General features: G+C 38.4%; 1 protein-coding gene across 3 annotated transcripts; it reads left to right on the forward strand.

Moving 5' to 3' along the window:
* Positions 1-1908: 1908 nt before the first annotated feature.
* LOC619000 (ankyrin repeat domain-containing protein 26) lies at positions 1909-25357 on the forward strand (the record flags this gene model as incomplete). Of its 3 annotated transcripts, XM_024989116.2 has the most annotated exon segments (9): positions 1909-2027; positions 3454-3624; positions 5420-5453; positions 8500-9450; positions 11072-11224; positions 14447-14519; positions 15298-15391; positions 23933-23977; positions 25113-25357. In XM_024989116.2, coding segments are annotated over 6 exon segments (1467 nt in total), but the record flags the coding sequence as incomplete, so codon positions are not given.
* Between the last annotated feature and the right edge of the window lie 253 nt (positions 25358-25610).

Genomic DNA, 25610 nt, shown 5'->3' on the forward strand with positions numbered 1-25610 from the left:
TTAGATCCATTGGGTCTAATGTTTCATTGAAGTTTTGTGTTTCCTTATTGATTCTGTTTTGATGATCTGTCCACTGGTGTAAGTGGGGTGTTAAAGTCCCCCACTATGGCTGTGTTGCTGTTGAATTCCCCTCTTATGCCTGTTAGTGTTTGCCTTGTGTATTGAGGTGCTTCTATGTTGGGGGCATAAATATTTCCAATTGTTATATCTTCTTCTTGGATTGATCCTTTGATCATTATGTAGTGTCCTTTGTCTGTTATAATTTTTAAAGTCTATGTTGTGTGAAATAAGAGTTGCCACACTGGCTATCTTTTGGTTACCATTCAAATGGAATATCTTTTTCCATCCATTTACTTTCAGTCTGTATGTGTCTCTAGGTCTGAAGCAGGTCTCTTATGGGCAGTATATATTTGGCTCTTGTTTTTGTATTCATTCAGTTATTCTGTATCTTTTGGTTGATGAATTGAATCCATTTATATTAAAGTAATAATCAATATATATGTTCCTGTTGACATTTTCTTAATTGTTTGGGGTTTGTTTTTGTAGGTCTTTCCTTTCTCTTGTGTTTACTGGCTGCAAATCCCTTTAGTATTTGTTGTAAGACTGGTTTGGTGGTGCTAAATTCTCTTAATTTTTGCTTTGTCTGCAAAGCTTTTGATTTCGCCATCAATTTTGAATAAGATCTTTTCAAATAGGGTTTTCTATTTCTTTCTTATGTCATAGTAGTACTTTAAAATGCCTCATAATTTCATCCTCACATAAACATTTCTCTTCTACAAATTAAAACTTGTCTTTTACAATCAATTTTAAAACAGAGTCCTCTTGTAGCATCTTGAATTGGTGTTTAACAATTAAACCTTTTCATTACACAAAATGCTTATTATGGTAATAGGACAGAAATGAGTATTTTCATATATTTAGATGCTGTGAAATTTTTCTTTCTTCAGTAGTAGGTTTTTAAACTTGCTTGCTCTTTTGTGTAAGACAAAAAAAGAAAAAAATGTAGCTATTCTCCTTTAAAGAAAAAGGGGAATGAACCCTACTCCAACTAATGAATTAAATTACTTTGCCAAAGTCATACTTTTAACTTACCTGATTCATTTGAGGAATTCATTTGGTAATTTTATCAGATTCAAGAGTACAGAATTGTATCATCTCTTTTGGTGCCATAAAATGTTAGGGAATGCCACTTTAGGGGCTTTGAACAACTCATTTAACCTTTTTTTTTAATTTTAAAGCTGTTATTGGTAAATAGTGGGGCAAAGGTAGATAGTTATTTCTATACCCTCTAGCTATAAAATTTGATGGTTACTGAATGTGGAATTGGGAAGCATTACTTATATTCCAGAATTCCACACTAACACCTCCTCAGTTTCATTCTGCTCCTTGTGTTTTGGTAAACTTTGGTTCATATATGTCAGTGAAAACCATCAGGGTTTTGCTATCTCCTGGATCCAAATGAAAAAAGAATTAGAAAAGGCAGTGGGGAAAGAATAGCTTTAGTGCAGAAAGAAGAAAGTTTCCTTTCTGTCTCTGAGGCACTAAGGTGTCACATCCTCTACATCTGACTGTTTAATGGAAAATCCAGGTGGTAAAGACCGAAGAGGACAGATGTTGTGTGTTTTTATTTCTCTATCTCTGCCAGTCAGATGGGGAAGACTGGATGTGAATAATTGTATCTTATTAAAAAAGCCTTTCTTGAAATTTTGGGAATTTTGTTTCTTTCCCTCAGAAAGAAGCACATTTTACAAAAATTTCAGTGACTTGTAAGTGATAAAATTTATGTAAGCACAAATATATTTTTATCACTTAAAATCAGGGCAAATACTGAGTCAAATAATAAATTGAAAACAGAGTCTCTAGAATTAAGTAATAGCAATTATTCTTAGTGTCAAACTTTCATTAAAGGTTGAAGAAGAAAAGAAGCACAAAGATGCTGCTGATGAGAGGCGACTGACTGAGCAGAGAAGGAGTCGAGGAAATAACAAGCAGGCGTTTCCTGCTATGGAGAATAAAGGTTCTGATAGGTAAGCCTATATCAAAATTTAACAGTAGGTCATTTGTTACTTTCCTGTAAAATCATTTCTAACTTGAGCTAATGTTTGTGATTTATGAATTTTATATTTCACTAGGGATATAGTTATTTTGAATACTCTTGTCCTTTAGCCTCAATACTAGAGTTCCTTTGTTAACATACCACCGTGTTACAGTATTAGAGTATTCTGGAGTTGACTGCGTACTTGCCTTAACCAGTGTGTTGTAAAGGTAAATTTATGTCACTAATGAGCATCCTTTCATTTCAGTCTGAGGACTTCCTTCAGTGTTTCTCATGAGGCGGGACTAGTGGTGATGAACTCCCTCAGGTTTGCTTTGTCTGGGAAAGTTTTTATTTCTCCTTCATTTCTGAAAGACACCTTTTCTGGATAGAGTACTCTTGGTTGGCAGTTTTCTCCTAGCACTTTGAGTATGTCCATGGATGGAGCCAGATTGCTGTTGGTGGCGGGAGAGCCGATGAGGCACCTGCCTTTCATCCATGATGCTGATGTCACCCATGTGGGTGGTTTACAAGTAAACTGCCCCCGCCCCGCCTAAATTTGATTTCTTCTTTCATGGTGGATGTGCCACATGTCATTTTAAAAATCATCTAAATTAAGTGTTACCTTTTTCTTTGAGGGTTTTTTTTTTTTTTTTTTTTTTTTGGCTGCGCTGGTTCTTTACATCTGCAGTGCTTGGGCTTCTCATTGTAGTGGCTTCTCTTGATGCTGAGCGTGGGCTCCAGCGTGCTGGCTTCAGTGGTTGTGGAGCACAGGATTCATTGCTCTGTGGCATGTGCTATCTTCCCTGACCAGGGATCGGACCTGTGCCCCCTGCATCAGCAGGCAGATTCCTAAGCACTGGAGTACCAGGGAAATTCCTAAATTAAACATTACTGTATTTAAAAGCAAAACAAAAAAATATAGTGTAAATCTAATTATGACTCCCATGTCTAAGAGTCGTGGTGTTTAGGCAGTGGACTCCAGGTTTTCAGTGTAGCCCTTGAGGTTCTTCCCAATGTCTTTCCAGAGCATCTCTCTACTTTCTTCCATGTATTTTGTACTTTTCCTTCCAGGTTCCTAGGAAACAACCTAGATGCCGTGTGCCTGATCTGTGTACTCACATTCTAATCTCCCCGTAGAAAGATTTCTCGCTTTTCTCTTCCTTTTGACCTTCTGTCTTCACTTCTTCTGCAAATCCTTCCTTATTTCACTTATCACTTTCATATGCCAACTCTTACATATCATATTGTACCATAATTATATATCTCTGTTTGAAGGAAGAATTTGTTTTCTTGCATATGGTTGGTACTTCATATGACTTAATATGGGTAAGAGTTGGAATTTTACAAGAATTGGTTTTTTATTCTTTATTAGTCGAATTATTTGAAAACATTGGCTTTTTTTGGACTTTTTAAAGTAGCGATCCTGGTGTGCACAGAAAGGGAGTAAAGAAAAAGAATGATGACAAATGGACACCGGAAGAACGTGTGATTGCACCAATATTTGAAAAGACCGATTCACTAACTGGTGGCCTGCTGCACGTGAATGATGACGGCATTTTAAGGGAAGTGGATCAAGATGATGGCAGGTAACATGGACAAATTCTTTATTTCTAGGGGAAGAAATATTAGCACTGAATACTTCTTCTGGAAATAGAGCAGCATAATATAGTATACAGGCCAAGAGAAGAGAATCCTCAACTCTACTGGATGAACACTGCAGAAAGGTTAAGGAGAGGATTCGTGGCTTTGGCCAGAAGTCATTTCAGTAAATAGTCCACTTGGAAGCTGGACTGTAGTGAATACACATAAACAGCTCTGTAGGGAATACTTACTGGGACAGGCAATGGAGACCTGGATGGTAACTGAAGAGGAATGTGGAGTTCAAAAGAGTTTCTTGTTTTATGTTAAGAGGGGAGCTTGTAGAGTGTGTATGCTCTTGGAAATGAGCCAGAGGAGGAAGTGTTTCCTGAGTTTAATCTTATTTGCATTTCCCAATTAGAAAGCTTATTGATTGTATGACATTATCTTTAAACTATTACAATAAGTTAATTGTACATTATTATTATTATACATTATTATTATGTACATATGTACTTCTGTTCATATGTAGATTTTGGTAAGGCCTTGTTCATTGGCTCTGAAGCATAATTTTCTTATGTAAATGAATACGTAGATGATTACTTAAGTTAATTCTATCATACATAGATTTTTTAAAATTATATAATCATGAATTTACAAATACTTAGGTTATACTGAATAGGATTTAATCATTCCTTGATGATTCTAGTTGATAGTATCATCGTGGGTAGCTATGATTTTGTAAGGTGCTCTGAAACATCACATCATATTAACTTCATAGTTGTTTATAGCTTCCAGGGAAAAGGGGAGGATTTTGTTTATTTTCAATAGAAACAATTAACAATCTTTTACAGTTTATTACTTTGGATGATAAAGATCTAAATGACAAAACCATGCTTCCTGTACTAAAAGTTTCATTAACACATATTATGTGCTCAATAAGTGTATGTCAGATGCATAAAGAAACAGCAGAATGGTTGAATGAATGTGTATTGATGAATTTCTTTACAAAAAACAAATCTTTATTGAAGTAGATTTCCAATATTGCCTACATCTAAAGTCTTTTTGTTTTGTTAGAAATATGTTTTAAGATTCAGAATTATCATTTGTAGTTATAGCTAGACATGAAATAATAATATAGATTCATTTGGTATCATATTACTTAAAAAGACTTTTCAATATCACTTTCTCAGCATATTTTGGAACAGCAGTGTTCAGGCCAGATTTCCTGGCTTTGAATTCTGGGCTGTTGGTGAACTGCTGTGTGGTCTTGGGCAAGTTCTTCAGCCTTTCTTTGCTCCATTTCTTCCTAACTAAAGGATCTAATATATTACCTATCTCCCAGAATGATCGCGAGGATTAAAACGCCTTTAAGACATGTCAAATGCTTGTAATAATGCATAGCCGTTGCATAATAAGCCCTCAAAAAGCTAATATCATGGTGATAAAAAATGGGTTTCTTTCTTATAAGGACTTAGGGAATACTTCCGAAATAGGTTTTATTGCCATAAAAGTTAGTTCTTATTAAAAATGACAACTGCAAAAAACCCTGGTATACTGCTTCTATCACATAACGCAAGTAGTGTTAGGTTTTTCCTTTTCCTTTGATCTAAATTTAATGTTTTATTAATATTACAGGTGTATTTTCTTTGTCCTTTAATGCTACTCTTTTTTGTTGTTTCATCCTTTTATAGAAATTACTTATGAATGCAAAGATGTTATATAAAAAACAAACATTTAGGTATTGTTTATATTTTCAAGTTATTAAATTTTAGCCTGAAAAGAATCATTTTTTTTTTTTAGGCCTGCAAGGAAAACAGCATATGAAAAGAAGAAGGTATAGTAAAAAAAAAATATTAACTTTAAAATATATTATCCTCTAAAAAGTACTTTGTAAAAGGAATAGTGGCAAAATAGAAAATCTTCCTTTGCTGAAGAGACATTTACTTTGAAAACATAATTTAGAAACTCTGTTGATAAAGTTATCCTGTTGATAAAAACCTGTTCTTTTAAGAAGCCTCTGCTTTTGCTTTGATGAAGATATTTATCACCTTTGTACACTTGGTATATTTTATACATATTTTGAGGACTTTGTGAACCAGTATTATTTATGTGTAGGTCAAAGAACAAATTAATTACGTGAATGACCTTGATAACCTAACTCAATCATCTGAAACTGCTTCTGAGGATGGCGACATGCTTTACTCTAAAAATTCTCTGTTGCCATCTGGCAGGTGGCTGAGGGTTGTGGACCCCCTCCCTCTGTGCCCGTCAGCCTTCCAGGCCACCTGCCCCATGAACAGCTCAGAGCTGGCTCCACTTTCCCAGCTGGGTTCTCCCTCACAGTAGAGTCCTCAAGGAAGGTGTGTTTAACTGGCATCCTCAAGAGGTGCAGGAATGCTCCCTGTGGATTTTTTCCAGCAGTTGGTAGAAACCAAACACTCTTGAAGTTGATTGTCCTTCATTCTGCAGAGCTCCCAAGTGGCATCTCAAAGCAGAGGAATTCACTCCCCCACCCAATGTCCCTCTCAAACACGGACCGGGTCCCATCCCCGAGGTCCTAGCAGCAGATCTCCCACAACGAAAAGCTCTCAGGAAGAGCTTGGGAAAGTAGTATTTGTAATTCAAATCCATTTGTCTACAGCAGTCAGGTAGGGACACACCATGGCCTCATCCAAGGAGAGGCCTTTAATATTTTCCATAGGAATTGATCTCAAAATTTTTGCGACTGTCTCGCAGAGCCGGGACCCTGATTGTGGTTTAGGCCAGGACTGTGTGTGCTCCACCGACGACTGCATTACCCGACCAAAAGTCCCTGTGCTCTGGAGTGAGCGTGTCAGTCACTCCATGCACGTCATCACCTTCAGTGTCTAAATCAGAGTCTGTTCTTGGCTCCACTGTCATTTTTTTCACTAGTACCCTATCAACGGCCTTTTCATATCATTTGCAGTTTTCAATTAATAAAAACTGAGACATCAGTTGTAAAAATACTTTTGTACACTTTAAAAAGTTGTTTCTTTAGAATAAACTTATAAAAGTCCCCCTCCCACCAAGGAAAAAAAGTAAAAAAACCTCTTGCTACTAACAGTAGCTATTCTGGCATTTGGTCGTGATTTCCCTTCCTTGATAGATGATTTAGGTTAGTTTATCACTTCCACTAAAGGTAAGGAGGAAACTACAGGCAGTTCAGAGACCACACTTTGGAAGTCATTCTTGTACTTGTGAGCAAATGACCCTCTGCTCTGTGTAGTGTCCTGTGTCAGTGCAAGGAACTTCTGAAAACAGTGATAGATGTGCCATAGTGTACATTTAGTGATCATTGTTTGTCATTGTATTTCCCCCATCTTACTAATTTAAACAGTATGAAGAGAGAATGAAAGTTATTGCAAATAATCTCATGATTCTCTAAGAAGAGCTCTCTAAATTTTACCTTATTTACCATTAGTGTATATACCATGAATGAAATAGGAGGATTATTTTGTACTGATATGTTTGTACTAGAGAAGTAACTGTGGTTTGATGTAAGAGGACTAACAGAGTCAGAAGACCTGATGAAAAGCCTGCAGCTTACTTATATAGTTTTAACGTCTTCCTTTCCAGAATCATTATAGCTAATGAGTTAATTGATGTTTGTAGAAGTGCTTAGTATAGTTGTCAATAGGTATAAGCCTTACAATTGCCTATTAAAATGTTAGAAAGGTAGCATATTCTTAAGAAAATAATTTTTGTATGAAATTTCATCTATTTAAATATATACAGAGCTAAGGCTCTTACTTGAAGTAGCTGTATAGGAGGTATCAGATGCAGTGGTTTTAAAGGTAGCGAGTGGTGTTGTTATGGAATTATAATTGATTTACAATATTGTGTTAGTTTCAGGTATACAGCACAGTGATTCAGACATATATGTATATGTGTGTGTATATTATATAAATGGGGCTTCCCTGCTGGCTCAGACAGTAAAGAATCCACGTGCAATGCAAGAGACCTGGGTTTGATCCTTGGGTCAGGAAGATCCCCTGGAGGAGGAAATGGCAACCCACTCCAGTATTCTTGCCAGGAGAATCCCATGGACAAAGTAGCCTGGTGGGCTACAGTCCATGGGGTCGCAAAGAGTTGGACATGACGGACTAACACACATACACATACACACACACACACACACACACACACATATTCCTTTTCAGATTCTGCTTGTAGAATATTAAATGGAGTTCCTTATGTTGTACAGTAGATCCTTACTGGTTATTTTATATACACTTGTCTATATATAAAATGGTATATGTTAAACCCAACCTCCTAATTTATCCCTTCCCCTGCCCACTTTCCTGTATGGTGAGTAAGTTTGTTTCCTATGTCCGTGGGTCTCTTTCTGTTATGTCATAAGTTCCTTTAGATCCCACACATAAGCAACACGACTGGTCTTTGTCTGACTTACTTCACTGAGTGTGGGCATGTCTAGGTCCATCTTTGTTGCTGCAAGTAGCATTATTTCATTCTTTTTATGGCTTCGTACTCTTCCATTATATAAATATACCACATCAGATACGATTTTTAAGTGTAGTCAGATCTATAAATCTTTTAAGCTTTCTGTGTTTGTTGTAATTCAGAGAAAAGCCTTTCCAGTTCTGAGCTTCTTGAAAAGTCCCTTGGGCTTTCTTTTTCCTTTCATGGATTCATTGTCTTCAATTAAATTTTTGAACCTTTGGGAATTTCTGCTTGTATAAGGTCTGAGGTTTGTATCGAACCTCATTTTTTCCATTTGGAGATCCACTTGGTGCAGTCTTTTCACTGTATAAACATACAGGTTAGTCTTGCATTTCAGAGGAAATGATGAAATGTCATTTTATTGAGTACTAACTAAAAGTCTCCTTTGTCTCACTTAGGTTTCTGATAGTGGGAGAAAAGCAAAAGGTCTGTTGCGCGAAAACCACATGCAGGATGAAATTGCCATGGCAAGACTAGGAATAGACACAGTGAACAATCAGAACCAGGAAAAAGAAAAGAAATGTTTTGAGGGTATTGAAATTGTAGAAGGAGAGAATGATTATCCTCAAGAGGCAATAAAATTGAACAAGGAAACGTTGACAAAGGCCATATTCCAGCATACTGGCCAGCTTAACGTTCCAGTAGCTGAAAATACAATGCTAAACCCTGAGCTGGAAAATGCAAAACAAAGCAAACAAAGACTGGAAACAGAAGTGGAATCCTACCGTTTTAGACTGGCTCCTGCCACACATGATCATGATCAAGGTCAGACATCACAAAGAGACCTGGAACTTGCCTCCCAGAAAGCAAAAGATAAGAGGTTACGCTTGCAGGACCAAATGAAGTCCGATATGGCTAACCTGAAAAGTGACAATGAGATGCTTTCCCAGCAACTTTCTAAAGTGAAAAATAAATTCAATCAGCTAAAAATCAAGCTGCATCAGACGACAGATGATCTCAGAGAAAAGACTTTGATGTTAGAACGTGTCCAGAGAGACTTACGCGAAGCACAGTGTCAAAAGCAGGTTATTGAACACATGTTCAATGAACAAGGCAAAGTGAATGAATACCTTGGAAAGCAGGAATCCTTAGAGGAAAGATTATCTCAACTCCAGAGTGAAAACATGTTGCTCCGACAGCAACTGGATGATGCACAAAACAGAGCCGACAGTAATGAGAAGATAGTTATTAGCATCCAAGACCAGTTTCAGCAGACTTTGAGAAAACTTCAGGCTGAACGTGAGGAACAAGGTCTGATGCTGGAGGAACGAAACAAGGAGTTAATCAACAAATGGAAGCATGCAGAAGAGAGAATGTGTCAGTATGAAAATGAGAAAGCAGAAGGAGAAGTAAGTATCCAGAAGGAGAAATAATTCTCAGATTTCCTGAAAGAAAATTCAAAGTGATTCTTAATTCTGGCTAAATGTTGAATCTAGCTGAATATAAAAAATACACGGGCTGTGAATCTATGGTCTCTAAAACAGACTAAAAGCACACCTTGTATCCAGCAAATAAAAATTAGACCCGAGAGATGCTTCACTTTGAGTAGAGACATCGTGTCGCTTATGAAATGTTTAAGAGATTAAGTTCTAAATTTTTAATATAGACGGGTATTAGTAATTTACTATTCAGATAATAATTTTAATCTCTATGTAACCACATGTCAGTATCATGATGAAGCAGATAAAAGAAACGCTCAAACCTAAACTGAATATTTTGAAATTAAGCTTCAGTTACATGGATTACCCTGACAGTCAATTCCAGGTTTCCCAGATGCTATTACTTATATATCCTACTTTGGCTTCAGTAGCTTGTCATACCTTTTTGTCATATTTGTTGGTATAATTTTAGTTTTATTCATGTAAATTTGAATTAACTTGGAAAACATTTCAGGCTTGAATCATTTATTCTTATGCCTCTCAACTCTTTAAAGAGTTGTCATTAAATTGAGAATTCATTGACAAGTCATTTAAATACACTTGTCATTAAATCATAATTTGGGACTCAAGTGGTGAGCTTTAACCAAGCTCTTCTTGATTTAAACTTCCCACTGCTATTAATGCTATTTACTTAGAACATTTTTACAAACAATTTGCTCCTAATTCTCATTTTAAGGATCAATTACTGTCATTTGAATACCAGTTTGCCCAATAAAAATGGAGGGTGGCAGGATTCGTGAGCAGCAGGAATGGAGTGAGTCAGGGAGAGGGTTGTAGGGGCTGCGGTCTGGAGGCAGGTGGAGGCCAGGTTATCGAGGCTCCTTGAAGGCATGGGAGCAACCTCATTTTTTAAATTTCATTATTCTTTTATATTGGAATATAGTTGATTTACAATTTTGCGTTAGTTTCAGATGTACAGCAAGTTGATTCAGGTATAGGTATACATATATCCATTCTTTTTCAGATCCTTTCCCAAGTAGATGCCTGCAGAATATTATGGTTAGCCAAGGGTAAAGGTGGGGAGGAGGGATAAATTAGGAGTTGGGGATTAACACAGACACACGACTAGATATAAAAGAGATAAGCAGCAAGGGAATGGCCTCATTTTCCTTCTGAGGAAGGAATCTATTGGAAAGATCTGAGCACTGGATTGAATATGTGAAGATCTCTGATGTTAATCGAAGCCTCTAATAAAGAAAGAGGAAAAATGTTTCCACAGTGTGGAATTTTCCACCGCTTGTCCCACCTACACACCTGTTTCGTTCTGGACGTGAGGTGGTGAAGCTCTGCAGATTTATCGGGAGGGGCAGGGTGTGGACAGTGGGGCTGCCTCCTTCGTCTGAGGAACTTAATATCAGGAAGGCCGGTGGGGAGCCCTTCTGGGTCTGTAACCACATTCAGGGAGGAGAAAAGAAGGTGAGTTGCTGTCCATGGTGATAGTTTTCAAAGTACATGTGTTGGAGTCATCTGTTACTAACATAGTGTAATAGTAAAGTGATTTGATAAACTCAGTAACAAAGCATCTTATTAGGCAGTTGTGAGACACCTTCAACAAGAACTGTCTGACAGCTTCAAAAAGCGGTCTGAGTTGGCGGAATCCCTGGACGTCATGTCATATCACTGTGCCAAGTTAGAAGTTGAGGCACAGGATTTAAAGAGCAACTTACATCAACTCACAAGTCAGGTATGTGTGAAATTGAATGTGTCGACAGTTAATACGTAGGATAAAGTGTTTTAGGACGCTCATTTTCATGGACAGCTTTCTTTTTTATTTTCATTACTAGTCATTTACTGTAATTTTATTAATCTTTAAGTGCACTCGTTTCTTAAACTCTGACTTTCATTCTGCCATTTGCATTTATATATATATATATATATATATATTTGTATATTATATACCCTTAGGAAAATGGAGAATTGTGCATCATTCTTCACACAGGTTGAGAGACTTTTTTTTCTATTGAACAATATTTTATTTCTTGATCCCTGTATTACCATGATGAGGCAAGCCAGATAAAATCAGAGGATAGTGTTTAATGGAATGTTCCAGAAAATTATTATTTCTCATCTTCACTTTTGTGAATGGCTGTGGAGTTCTGTATATATTTATTTCATGCATTTCAGAATAACTTGTGCAGAAAGTGTATTATACAAACCAGTTGAAGTTAGGCACTGCCTTCTTTTCTTTTAATTTAAGATACATTGTAAAAGCATGGAGGCACTCAGATGGAGTATAACACATACATCGAATATAGAGAATTAAGAACATTATCTAGATAGTGCCTTTGGAGTTTTAAAAAGCTATTGAGATATAATTCATGTATCATATAATTCACCCATTCCAAGTGTGTAGATCAGTATCTCTTAGTCTAGAGAGGTGTCACCTGTGACCACAGTCAATTTTAGAGCATTTCCATCAGCCCCCCAAAGAAACCCTGCATCCCTTAGCTACCTCCCAAGGCCCCTCCATCTCCCTCAGCCCCAGGCAACCCCCAGTCTAATATCCGTCTCGGGAGACATGCCTCTTCTGGGTGTTTTACATAAATGGAATCATGCAGTATGCTCCTTTGGGATTAGCTTTTCTCATTTGACCTCATGTTTTTGCGGTTCATCCATGGTATAGCACGGATCAGTTCTTCCATTTCTGTTGACTGTCAAACAATAAACAGTACGTGGCTATATTTATCCATTCATAAGTTGATGGAGATTTGGGTTGTTTCCACTTTGCAACTATTAATAATGCTGCTGTGAACATTGGTTTATACATTTCTGGATGGACATGTTTTTATTTTCCTGTGGTTGGATTTTATCCTGAGTTAACTGGCTGATTTCACCTTTTCTTGGCCTTTGCTCAGACTGTCCTTTCTGCCTTCAAAGTTTCTTTTCCTCTTGGGTAGTCCATTTATTCAGACCTGGCGCCCAGTCTCTCCTCCTCCATGGAGCTTTCCTGACTGTCCAGCTCTCATTGAGCCTTTTCTCTTCAGCCCTGTTATGTAGTCTGTGAAGAACAATTTAGCCCTTAATTTTGCATTGTTGTCATTTTTTTCATGAGGGAGAATCTTATCTAGGTATACCTTGTTCTAACAGGGAATATTTATGGATATGCACAGCACTTGTCTTGCATAAATGGAAAACAGTTTAGTTTAACAACTGTTAGGACACAATTAAGTACTTCATCCCACGCCAGTTATTTTTTCTTGAAGATGTTTGTATAGTAAAACTTTTATTAAAATGTATTTTAAGCAACTCAATGTAAAATTGAAAGCGCTTAGTCTAATAGAGGAGAATTGTTCAATTAAATGCTCATCTTTCTACCTGACTCTGGGAGAAAAGTGTAAATTTGCCTTCCTTCATTATGTAGGCAGAAGTGGGATTTACAGATTTCTAGCCTTTCACCAACTGTAAAGTTCTGGGAATAGCTTCGCTGATATCCGTACCTCGTAACCTTAATTTTCTCACCGGAGTACTGGCTAGACATTAACAGTTGTGAGAATGAATTGACTCAGAACTTTGATTTAGCAGTAGAGTTATATTTCCATGGCAGTGACTTCATCCTTCCTCTGACGGTCGTGTAATGTTCTGTACCACTCCATCCAGGAGGTGCTATTTGCATATTAACCGGTGGTCATTGTCCACTGAGTAGTACAGAGAGGAAGGAAGTTGCAAATTACTGTAAGTGGAGAAAAGTACTAGAGTACTAGTTTGTTAGTGGAGTCAGTGAACATTTTTGAAGTCTGAACGCGTGTGTTCTGGGCCTCATGCTCCCCCTTACTGCCCCTTGCAACGGTATGGAGAGTGAGTTCACTGTGATTGTGTAGAAGACCATTTCCGTTGGCATGCCGTCTGCCTGAAGTATCAGATTGTTTTGCAGATAAAATACAGCGACCGTAATAACGCCAATTACAAAGAGCTCTTAGTATCTGCCACGTCCTCTTCTAAATACATTATGTATGCTGCTGCTGCTAAGTCGCTTCAGTCATGTCCGACTCTGTGCGACCCCATAGACAGCAGCCCACTAGGCTCCTCTGTCCCTGGGATTCTCCAGGCAAGAATACTGGAGTGGGTTGCCATTTCCTTCTCCAATGCATGAAAGTGAAAAGTGAAAGTGAAGTCGCTCAGTCGTGCCTGACTCTTAGCAACCCCATGGACTGGAGCCTACCAGGTTCCTCGGTCCATGGGATTTTCCAGGCAAGAGTACTGGAGTGGGATGCCATTGCCTTCTCTGACATTATGTATAGTCCCCAATTTAATCTTCCCAGCATCCCACTGAGGTTGATGCTACCATTATCCCCATTTTATGGATGGAGAAACTGAGATACAGTAAGGTTAAGTAATTTGCCCCAGGACTCACAGCTCAGAACTGATGGAATTGGAACACAGGCCCACGGATTCTGGCTCCTATGTACCTACTGCCTCTCACACTAGTCCCTGAAGCATCTGGTTCTCACCAACAGTAGTGCTAGCTCTCAGAATCACTGGAAGAGCTGTGGTCATTCACAAATGTGGATGTTTAAAGTGATGGCTGATGTGGAGCTTAGAATAAATAAATAAATATATATATATATATATATATGTTTATCTTCAGGTAATTTTCTGTCTTTCCCCATTTGGCCAGTTTATAAATTTGTGTATTTATTTGAGAAAATCTAATTTAAAGCATGAATGATTTTGTGTTTGAGTGCTAAAGGGGAGGTCAGTAATGTACAAAGGGCAGACAGTAAATATTTTCACTTTTTGGACTGTAAGGTATCTATTGTAACAACTCAACTCCGCTGTATGGCAGGAAAGCAGCTGTAAACAATATGCAGATGAAAGAGACAGAAACTGACATTGGCAGATTCACTAGGTCATTAGTAATTAAAACAGTTGTTTTTCTTCCCTTTTTTTTTTTTTTCTTTCTTTTTAGTTGCAAGAAACACAGGATAAAAATGTACAGAGGCCGTGAGATGTGCTGAAAAAACACAGGATCACATCCTAAAGTATGATTTAAAGCAGCACAGAAAACAACTTAAATATAAAGCAGATAAACAGTATAATATGAGAATTAGATCAGTAATGATAATAAAAAACATCATTGTGAAGCTGGGTAACATTTCAGCTTTGAGCTGTTTTGAGATGCATAATTTTCCCCCATTATTTCCATATTTTGCACATTATCCACAAGTGAAAAGTGAAAGTGTTAGTCACTGAGTCGTGTCCGACTCTTTACAACTCCATGGATATAGCCCACCAGGCTCCTCTGTCCATGGAATTCTCCAGGCAAGAATCCTGGAGTGGCTTGCCATTTCCTTGTCCAAGGGATCTTCCTGACTCGGGGATTGAACCTGGGTCTCCTGCATTGTCGGCAGATTCTTTACCGTCTGAGCCACCAGGGAAGCCAATTATCCACAAAACACAACTAGAAAAACAGTGCGGTTGCCAGATCATTTACTTTTCAAAATTCTAACAACCTATGTAATGGAACCTGCAGATGTTTGTTCAGAAACAGTGTGGTATTTTAAAAATACCTTTTAAAAGTCCCTGTGAAGGACTGCCGTGACAGTCCACTGGTTAAAACCATGCCTTCCAATGCAGAGGGTTTGATCCCTGGTTGGGGAGCTAAGATCCCATGTGCCTCCCAGCCAAAAAACCAAAACATAAAACAGAAGCAATATGGCAGTAAATCCATAAAGACTTTAAAAATGGTCCACATTCAAAAAAATCTTTAAACAAAAAACCCTATGTGTGAGAATCATTGTTTTAAAATCTGCATTTTAGGCTTGAAATGGAAAATACCGAGTTACAAACTACAGTCAAAAAGCAAGCGGGCAGAATCAAACAGCTTCAGGAAAACCTGTTAAGCATAAGATCGGTAAGTCAACCTCTTAATTTCTGTCATACTGAGGAAGAGTTTTAACTTTTTAATAGTAATATATAAGAATATTTTAGACAACGTGAAAAGTCTCATTGATTAAAAAGTTTATGGTATTTTTACTGATACTGCTTGCTACTAATAGCATAATTACTCTTTAGAGAAGAAATGGACTGAATTCATAAAATTAATGATTTTTGTAGTAAGATTTTAATTTTAAAGATTGTGACAATCCAGTCCAAAAGCAATATTTTATATAGAAAATATTTTGTGTGTTCATTCCTCTGTCAATGAAATCAGGGTTTTTCCACTTTCTGGCTGTTATTAATAATGCTGCCTTGAACATTGGTACACAAACATCTGTTAGAGTCTAGAAATTTGAGTAATGATTTGATTGAGAATTCTGAGTATCTCTTGTAATCCTAACCCTTCTGTGAGATTTTTGAGAATGAATCATTTTTAATATTGTAGCTTATTCTCTTCACCAGGAATGAATACTACGTCTGTATAGACAGTGTTTCTGAAAGAATGCATTTTTCCTTTGTTGGATTTTTTTTTTAAAGAGCTGGGGTATGCATGGGGATTTTTCAAAGATTGCTTTAGTAAGATGATATTTATCCTGGAATATCTTGAACCACTGATGAAAATTATTTTAGAGCATCTTTAGAAAGTAAAATGTAAATATAGCCACACTTTAAAAAAACTTCACTAGCATTTAGTATTTTATGTGTCAGTTCAGTTGCTCAGTCGTGTCCGACTCTGTGACCCCATGGACTGCAGCACACCAGGCTTCTCTGTCCATCACCAACTCCCAGAGCTTGCTCAAACTCATGTACATCGAGTTGGTGAAGCCATCCAACCATTTAACCTGTCGTCCGCTTCTCTTCCTGCCTTCAATCACGCCCAGCATCAGGGTCTTGCGCAATGTCTCAGTTCTTCGCATTGGAGCTACAGCTTCAGCATCAGTCCTTCCAGTGAATATTCAGGACTGATTTCCTTTACGATTGACTGGTTTGATCTCCTTGCAGTCCAAGGGCCTCTCAAGAGTCTTCTCCAACACCACAGTTCAAAAGAATGAATGCTTTGGTGCTCAGCTTTCTTGATGGTCCAAATTTCACATGCATCCATGACTACTGGAAAAACCATAGCTTTGACTAGACAGACCTTTGTCGGCAAAGTAATGTCTCTGCTTTTTAACATGCTGTCTAGGTTGATCATAGCTTTTCTCCCAAGGAGTGAGGGTCTTTTAGTTTCATGACTGCAGTCACCATCTGCAGTGATTTTGGGCCCAAGAAAATAAAATCTGTCACTGTTTTCATTGTTTCCCCATCTATATGCCATGAAGTGATGGGACTGGATGCCATGATCTTCGTTTTTTGAATGCTGAGTTTTAAGCCAGATTTTTCACTTTCCTCTTTGCCTTTCTTCACAAAGCTTTTTAGTTCCTCTTTGCTTTCTGCCATAAGGGTGGTGTCATCTGCATATCTGAGGTTATTTATATTACTCCCAGATATCTTGATTCCAGCTTGTACTTCCTCCAGCCTGGCATTTTGCATGATGTACTCTGCATAGAAGTTAAATAAGCAGGTGACAATATACAGCCTTGATGCATCTTTTCCCAATTTGGAACCAGTCCATTGTTCCATGTTTGATTCTAACTGTTGCTTCTTGAGCTACATACAGGTTTCTGAGGAAGCAGGTAAGGTGGTCTGGCATTCCCATCTCTTGAAGAATTTCCACAGTTTGTTATGATCCACACAGTCAAAGGCTTTGACATAGTCAATAAATCAGAAGTAGATGTTTTTCTGTAATTCTCTTGCTTTGTCTATGATTCAACAGATGGATGTTGGCAATTTGATCTCTAGTTCCTCTGCCTTTTCTAAATCCAACTTGTGCATCTGGAAGTTCTCATTTCACGTACTGTTGAAGCCTCACTGGAAGAATTTTGAGCATTACTTTACTAGCATGTGAGATGAGTGCAGTTGTGCAACTGGTTGAACATTCTTTGGCATTGCTTTTGAGATTGGAATGAAAACTGACCTTTTCCAGTCCTGTGTCCACGGCTGAATTTTCCAGATTTGCTGGCATATTGAGTGCACCACTTTCAAAGCATCATCTATAGGATTTGAAATAACTCAATTCACTTCCTAAGGCCCACTTGACTTTGCAATCCAGGATGTCTGGCTCTAGGTAAGTGATCACACTGTTACGGTTATCTGAGTCATGGAGATCTTTTTTGTATAGTCCTTCTGTGTATTCTTGCCACCTCTTCTTAATATCTTCTGCTTCCGTTAGGTCCAACAATTTCTGTCCTTTAATGTGCCCATCTTTGCGTGAAATGTTCCCTTGGTATCTCAAATTCTCTTGAATAGATCTCTAGTCTTTCCCATTCTATTGTTTCTCTTTATTTCTTTGCCTTGATCACTGAGGAAGGCTTTCTTATCTCTCCTTGCTATTCTTTGGAACTCTGCATTCAGATGATTCTATCTTTTCTTTTCTCCTTTGCCTTTAGCTTCTCTTCTTTTCTTAGCTATGTGTAAGTCCTCCTCAGACAACCATTTTGCCTTTCTGCATTTCTTTTTCTTGGGGATGGTCTTGATCACTGCCTCCTGTACAATGTCACAAACCTCCATCCACAGTTCTTCAGGCACTGTCTATCAGATCTAATCCCTTGAATCTGTTTGTCACTTCCACTATATAATCATAAGGGATTTGATTAAGGTCATACCTGAGTGGTCTAGTGATTTTCTGTACTTTGTTCAATTTAAGTCTGAATTTGGCAATAAGGAGCTCATGGTCTGAGCCAGTCAGCTCCTGGTCTTTTTTTTTTTTTTTTTTGCTGATTGTACAGAGCTTCTCCATCTTTGGCTGCAAAGAATATAATCAGTCAGACTTTGGTATTGACCACTTGGTGATGTCCATGTGTAGAGTCGTCTCTTGCGTTGTTGGAAGAGGGTGTTTTGGTATGACCAGTGCAGACTCTTGGAGGGCACAAAGAAAGCCTTGTGTGCACCAGGAGCCAGGAGAAAGGAGCAGTGTCCCCACAAGAGACTGAGCCAGACTTGCCTGTGAGTGTCCAGGTGTCTCCTGCAGAGGGGTGGGTCGACAGCGGCCTGCTGGGGGTCAGGGGCACTGAATACAGCAGTGCATGAACAAGTCCTTTTGAAAGAGGTGGCCATTACTGTCATTACCCCTACCATAGTTTGACCTCAGGCCAAACAACAGGGAGACAACACAGGCCCACTCATCAACAAAAACTTGGATGAAAGATTTACTGAGCATGGCCCTGCCCATCAGAATAAGTCCCCACAGTCAGTCTCTCCCATCAGGAAGCTTCCATAAGCCTCTATCCTTATCCCTCAGAGGGCAGACAGAATGAAAACCACAATCACAGAAAACTAACCAAGCTGACCACATGGATCACGACCTTGTCTAACTCAATGAAACGACGAGCCATGCCATGTCGGGCCACCCAAGGTGGAAGGGTCGTTCTGGAGCACTCTGACACAACGTGGTCTGCTGGAGAAGGGAATGGCAAACCACTTGAGTATTATTGCCTTGAGAACCCCATGAACAGTATGAAAAGGCAAAAAAATAGGATACTGAAAGATGAACTCCCCAGGTTGATAGGTGCTCAATATGCTACTAGAGATCAGTGGAGAAATAACTCCAGAAAGAATGAAGAGATGGAGCCAAAACGAAAACAACGCCCAGTTTTGGATGTGACTGGTGATGGAAGTAGAGTCCGAAGCTGTAAAGAACAATACTGCATAGGAACCTGGAATGTTACGTCTATGAATCAGGGTAAATTGGAAGTGGTCAAACAGGAGATGGCAAGAGTGAACATTGACAATTTAGGAAAACTTCTCAAGCAGAGTTGGAAAAATATAAGAAACTCTACCTAGAAGAACTAAAAGTTAGAAAGTCATTGGAAAATAAGTTAGACACGTAAGTCAAAACACAGAATCACAAAATAAATTTAGTTCATTAATTTGTCTCTAAAGCCTAATTTTTATAGAGCCAGGTTCCTGAGATGAGTAGGAAGTGAAAGCTAACTAGTCACTGCTAAAGGCACCCGAAGTCAAACTAGTAATACTATATCCTTGTAAGTTTTCCTACACTATGTAAAATCATGGTTGTGAAATCGGGGGAAATGAACATGGGGGTGACTGGCAGGATAATTCACAAAGTGCCTAAAAATAACATGGTGACCTGACTCAGGGCGAGTGTGGAAGATGCAAAGGGCAGATCGCAGCACCTCCAGTGCCTAGTCCAGGTTTCCCTACTATCTGAAAGCGGAGCATTCCTAGGAAGCCTTTCATAAACCAAAACATCATAAACCAAAGAAGCAGGGACCCGAGGACACGTTCTGCTCGTAGATGCATAAAATGAATATGCACGAGTAAAGCACAGGTGCTCCCACACAAGGTTCGGGGGTGTGGAGACTTGACGCTGAGAGGTGGGGTGTCCCTCCCGGGGAAGGAGCTCGGTGGGGCCGGTCTCCCTGCTTGTGGAACACGATGCCTCTCACTGTAAAAACATGCACTGAACATCGTTTCAGTTTTTTGCCTTTTTAAATGAAACCAAAAATCCTCTTCAGATTTTTTTTTATTATTATGAAAAACAGGTGCCTATGTAGGCCCTTCGTAGAAGTGAAGTAACATAAAATGAACTTTGGGAAAGCAGGGGATGCTTGAAATTGTTCCTGGAGCTGTTTTAGCCCTTTTCAGTCTCACCCAATGACTTTCTCATCCTACCCTCGAGATTGTGGCTCTAGGTGATTCCTCAGAGCCAAATGCTTAATTTTTCTGAGGTCACGAGTGAAACATTTATACTAGGGTGGTGAAAGCAAATACTTGAACGTGGCTTTGAGGGATGGGGTGTTTCTTCATTCCTTAACTCTTTCCTGGAGGCAGCTGTGTCCCAGAGGGCAGCAGATATCATTGTGAGGCCACATCCCTTTCTCTCTGACACCCTTTCTCTCCTCTCCCAACTGTGACTTGTTAGTTGAGGAGCCCCAGACACATGTGTACTTCTTTAGAACATGTTTACAACTATCATTGTTTACAATGATAGTTTAGGGAATCGTGCTGTAAAGAGCAATATTGCATAGGAACCTGGAATGTTAGGTCCATGAATCAAGGCAAATTGGAAGTGGTCAAACAGGAGATGGCAAGAGTGAACATCGACATTCTAGGAATCAGCGAACTGAAATGGACTGGAATGGGTGAGTTTAACTCAGATGACCACTATATCTACTACTGTAGGGCGGGAATCCCTCAGAAGAAATGGAGTAGCCATCACGGTCAACTAAAGAGTCCGAAATGCAGTTCTTGGATGCAATCTCAAAAACAACAGAATGACCTCTGTTCATTTCCAAGGCAAACCATTCAATATTACAGTAATCCAAATCTATGCCCCAACCAGTAATGCTGAAGAAGCTGAACGGTTCTATGAAGACCTACAAGACCTTTTAGAACTAACACCCAAAAAAGACGTCCTTTTCATTATAGGGGACTGGAATGCAAAAGAAGGAAGTCAAGAAACACCTGGAGTAACATGCAAATTTGGCCTTGGAATACGGAATGAAGCAGGGCAAAGACTAATAAGAATTTTGCCAAGAGAACACACTGGTCATAACACCCTCTTCCAACAACACAAGAGAAGACTCTACACATGGACATCACCAGATGATCAACACCAAAATCAGATTGATTATATTCTTTGCAGCCAAAGATGGAGAAGCTCTGTACAGTCAGCAAAAACAAGACTGGGAGCTGACTGTAGCTCAGACCAGGAACTCCTTATTGCCAAATTCAGACTTAAATTGAAGAAAGTAGGGAAAACCACTAGACCATTCAGGTATGACCTAAATCAAATCCTTTATCATTATACAGTGGAAGTGAGAAATAGATTTAAGGGACTAGATCTGATGGACAGAATGCCTGATGAACTATGGACGGAGGTTCGTGACACTGTACAGGAGACAGGGATCAAGACCATCCCCATGGAAAAGAAATGCAAAAAAGCAAAATGGCTGTCTGGGGAGGCCTTACAAATAGCTGTGAAAAGAGAAGCGAAAAGCAAAGGAGAAAAGGAAAGATATAAGCATCTGAATGCAGAGTTCCAAAGAATAGCAAGAAGAGATAAGAAAGCCTTCCTCAGGGATCAATGCAAAGAAATAGAGGAAAACAACAGAATGGGAACGACTAGAGATCTCTTCAAGAAAATCAGAGATACCAAGGGAACATTTCATGCAAAGATAGTCACAACAAAGGACAGACACGTATGGACCTAACAGAAGCAGAAGATATTAAGAAGAGGTGGCAAGAATACACAGAAGAACTGTACAAAAATGATCTTCACGACCAAGATAATCACGATAGTGTGATCACTCACCTAGAGCCAGACATCCTGGAATGTGAAGTCAAGTGGGCCTTAGAAAGCATCACTACGAACAAAGCTAGTGGAGGTGATGGAATTCCAGTGGAGCTCTTTCAAATCCTGAAAGATGATGTTGTGAAAGTGCTGCACTGAATATGCCAGCAAATTTGGAAAACTCAGTAGTGGCCACAGGACTGAAAAGATCAGTTTTCATTCCAATCCCAAAGAAAGGCAATGCAAAGAATGCTCAAACTACCGCACAATTGCACTCATCTCACACGCTAGTAAAGTAATGCTCAAAATTCTCCAAGCCAGGCTTCAGCAATATGTGAACCGTGAACTTCCAGATGTTCAAGCTGGTTTTAGAAAAGGCAGAGGAACCAGAGGTCAAATTTCCAACATATGCTGGATCATGGAAAAAGGAAGAGAGTTCCAAAAAACTATCTGCTTTATTGACTATGCCAAAGCCTTTGACTGTGTGGATCACAATAAACTGTGGAAAATTCTGAAAGGATTTAGAATAGGATGGGAATACCAGACCACCTGACCTGCCTCTTGAGAAACCTGTATGCAGGTCAGGAAGCAACAGTTAGAACTGGACATGGAAAAACAGACTGGTTCCAAATAGGAAAAGGAGTACGTCAAGGCTGTATATTGTTGAGATAGAGACAAAAGTGAGCTTCATTTAAAATTTTTTCATGTTTGCTTGAACTACAAATTTAGAAACATTCTACAATTGCTCAGAAAAATATTTTTTGTAAATCTCCTTGCTTCTCATGAGGAGGGTAGGAGTATAAGTCCTCCCCTTGAAACTTCAGGCTGAGGAAATGAAGTTCATCTGTAATTTCTGACCAGATTTATAGTTGAGATTACACTCATACTTTTTGTATATAGCAATTAAAGATGAGAGCTCAGATAGAAGTAGGCTAAATAGTAAAGAGAGATCTTATTTGTGTTTTAAATTTTGTCCTAAATAACTCAAAATGTGGATAATTCATTGTGCTGACTCATTTTAATAAACCAGGTTTTATCAGGAGGAAACGAACATCCTTTTAAAACTAATCTCTTCAGTTTTGGCCTGCTTGATTCAACTAAAGATTTTCAAGTTTCCTGTCCTGTGTTTAAAAAATATCTATGCTTTAAAAATTAACTATATCGACTGCTACAAATAGGAGTTGGATATTGATTTATTTTTGTTCACACATTTAAGACATATAATTTAAAACATTTATTAAATGCTACAAGAATTACTGAACTATGTAACAAGGTTTTACATATTCATTTTCTCTATGTTATAGTTAAAAATCTATATGTGTTTTCTTAATCTGAGGAAGTAGCTGGCATAGGACCCTAGACTCTTTTGTAGAATTGTAACTTTGACTACATCAATGACTCTCGTACCTTAAAAACAATCTTTCTTTTAAAAAAAACCTTCTGCACAGAACCATATTATATAAAAGAGACAAGTATAGAGTCATTTAGCTAAAGGAGTGGCCAGAGACCATGCACCTGTGACTTCTCTGTTCCTCAACCCTTCAGTGACCCCCATAGGACCTTCCCCTTCTATGGGACATAGTTCAGAAACTAACACTGTGAGAGAATCCTTCTCGCTAAACACCTTTAGAATTAAAACTTGCCGGTACATTGTTTTCTTGTGTATGATTTTCTCACCTTTCTATGTCTCGCTAAATGGAAAAGTTTAAAGAAAACTGCAGATGTGTTCTTCTTATTAATATTCGACTTCAAACTACTTCATTTGAACATGATCCTCACCTAGAAATCAAAATAAAGGTCTCGGAAGTACATATTTAGGGCAGGAGCTGTTAAGGGAGAAGATGGTGATCTTGTGCATCATTACCAGGATTATGGGTCATTCCCTAATTCTCTGAAATTATGTGTACTCAATAGACTGATATTTATTATACTTTTTATCAGATTAATCTAAATAGCATTCCATATATATGTTCTCTGTTATCTAAAAGCAGAATAAGTAGGAATTCATTTTCTTTTATTTATGTGATTATTTTTCTACCTAAGTAATCTTCAAGTTAGGTCTAGTCTCAAAGTATTATTTAAATGTCACATGTAGGAAATTATATGTCATTTCTATGATAATATCTCTTGTTTAACTTAAACAGAATATTTGACTTATTTCAGATGCAGCAGGAGTTGGACAGGATATAACTAGAGAACTAGAAGAAGGTATGTTGCCAAAACGTATGAATTAAATTTAGACATTGATTTCTGAAATACATGGTAAACAGTCAGTGGCATCTCTTTCCATTGTTTGGATAACAGTTGCTATCTTAAATATTTTTTCTTACATATAGCTAATGAAAAATGTGAGAGCATGAGCAGTCATAGTGAAAAATTCCTTCTTCCTCATTTATTCACCATGTTCCATTGCTTGAAAAACAAGCCCCAAAGGTCTATGTATTTCTTTTATTTCTGGCTATTTCCTTCTTCTGCTGCCTCCATCCCTGTGGAACTATCCACCTACACCCTGACACTATTCTCAGAATACGTGGAGTTCATCAGCGTCTCAAGTGTCTGATAGTGGTTACGGTTAGGAACCCAGACTGAAGCAGTCATGTTTGTGTAGCTGTCACCTGATGGGTGACTTTAAAACTCCTCTGTTGTTGACTTTGTCACCAGTTTATCTTTCATCCTCAGGAAAAGCTCCAAACACCCACCTCAATTTGGGTCCTGCCAAAGTAGTTGCCCTTATCTCTTTACCACCCTCCTCTGCCCCTCAACTCTGCATCTAACCAGCCAGACTGTGTAGGATCCCACAGGTGTGCTTCCTCACCTCCGGTCTTTGTACATGTTTCTCCCCTCTACCTCTTGTACTTTCTCCTGTCCTTCAGATAGCTACTTACATATCACCTCCACCAAAAAGCTGGCAGTACTGACACAAGGCTGGCTGTCCCTTTTGAGTGCTCCTTGTGCCATCTTTTATATCTGTCTTAGTATTTATGACTCTGTGTGGAAATCGGCTGTTCATGTATTTTTCCAGCTTAGGGCATATCATTTTTCAGGGTGGACTGGGTCACCTTCATCTTGTAATTCCAGTGCTTGTCACAGCACCTTTGCACGTAGTTATCGAGTAAATGAATGAAGAATGAGAAAACCAGAAGCCCAGATACTCAGCCACATGTGCGACCATGAGCGGATTATATAACTGTAATCTTGTTTTTGTGTTGTGTCATCTATAGATATATTTCATTCTTCAGAACACTTGGAAAGGTCTCAATTTTGTTTTGTTTTTTTCTTAACTAACACTTAGTTAACTCAGGTATTTTAGGTAAAGAATATAATTCTTTCCTTTTCCTTCCAGTTGATGCTGAATTTGCATCTAATTCCTTTAGAGTGTCTCCTTGAGGATCTACAGATGGGTCAAATGTATATGAGGACCTACTATGGAAAACATCACAAGAATATGTACAGACTTTGAAGAAAAAAGATATGATTTGAATGATGAATAGTAAAAGTTTCCCTACAGGACTGTTTACATGAAGTTTTCATTGTTTCCCATTAAACCTGATGAGAAATTCTTTATTAAAGGAAAATATTTTCATATTATGTGTGTATGATCACAATGTATATGGTATTTTTTTTTTTGTATATGGTATTTTAAGTGATGTTTCTCTGCATCTAACTTAGCAGACTTAAAAGCCAGCACTGTTGAGTTTTCCATATTCAAAGTGATACTGTTAGTCACTCAGCCATGTCGACTCTTTGTGATCCCATGGACGAGCCCGCCAGGCTCCTCTGTCCATGGAATTCTCCAGGCAAGAATACTGGAGCAGGGAGCCATTCCCTTCTCCAGGGGATC

Source organism: Bos taurus, unplaced genomic scaffold (genome assembly GCF_002263795.3).
Source record: "Bos taurus isolate L1 Dominette 01449 registration number 42190680 breed Hereford unplaced genomic scaffold, ARS-UCD2.0 Leftover_ScbfJmS_2140, whole genome shotgun sequence".
Classification (NCBI taxonomy): domain Eukaryota; kingdom Metazoa; phylum Chordata; class Mammalia; order Artiodactyla; family Bovidae; genus Bos; species Bos taurus.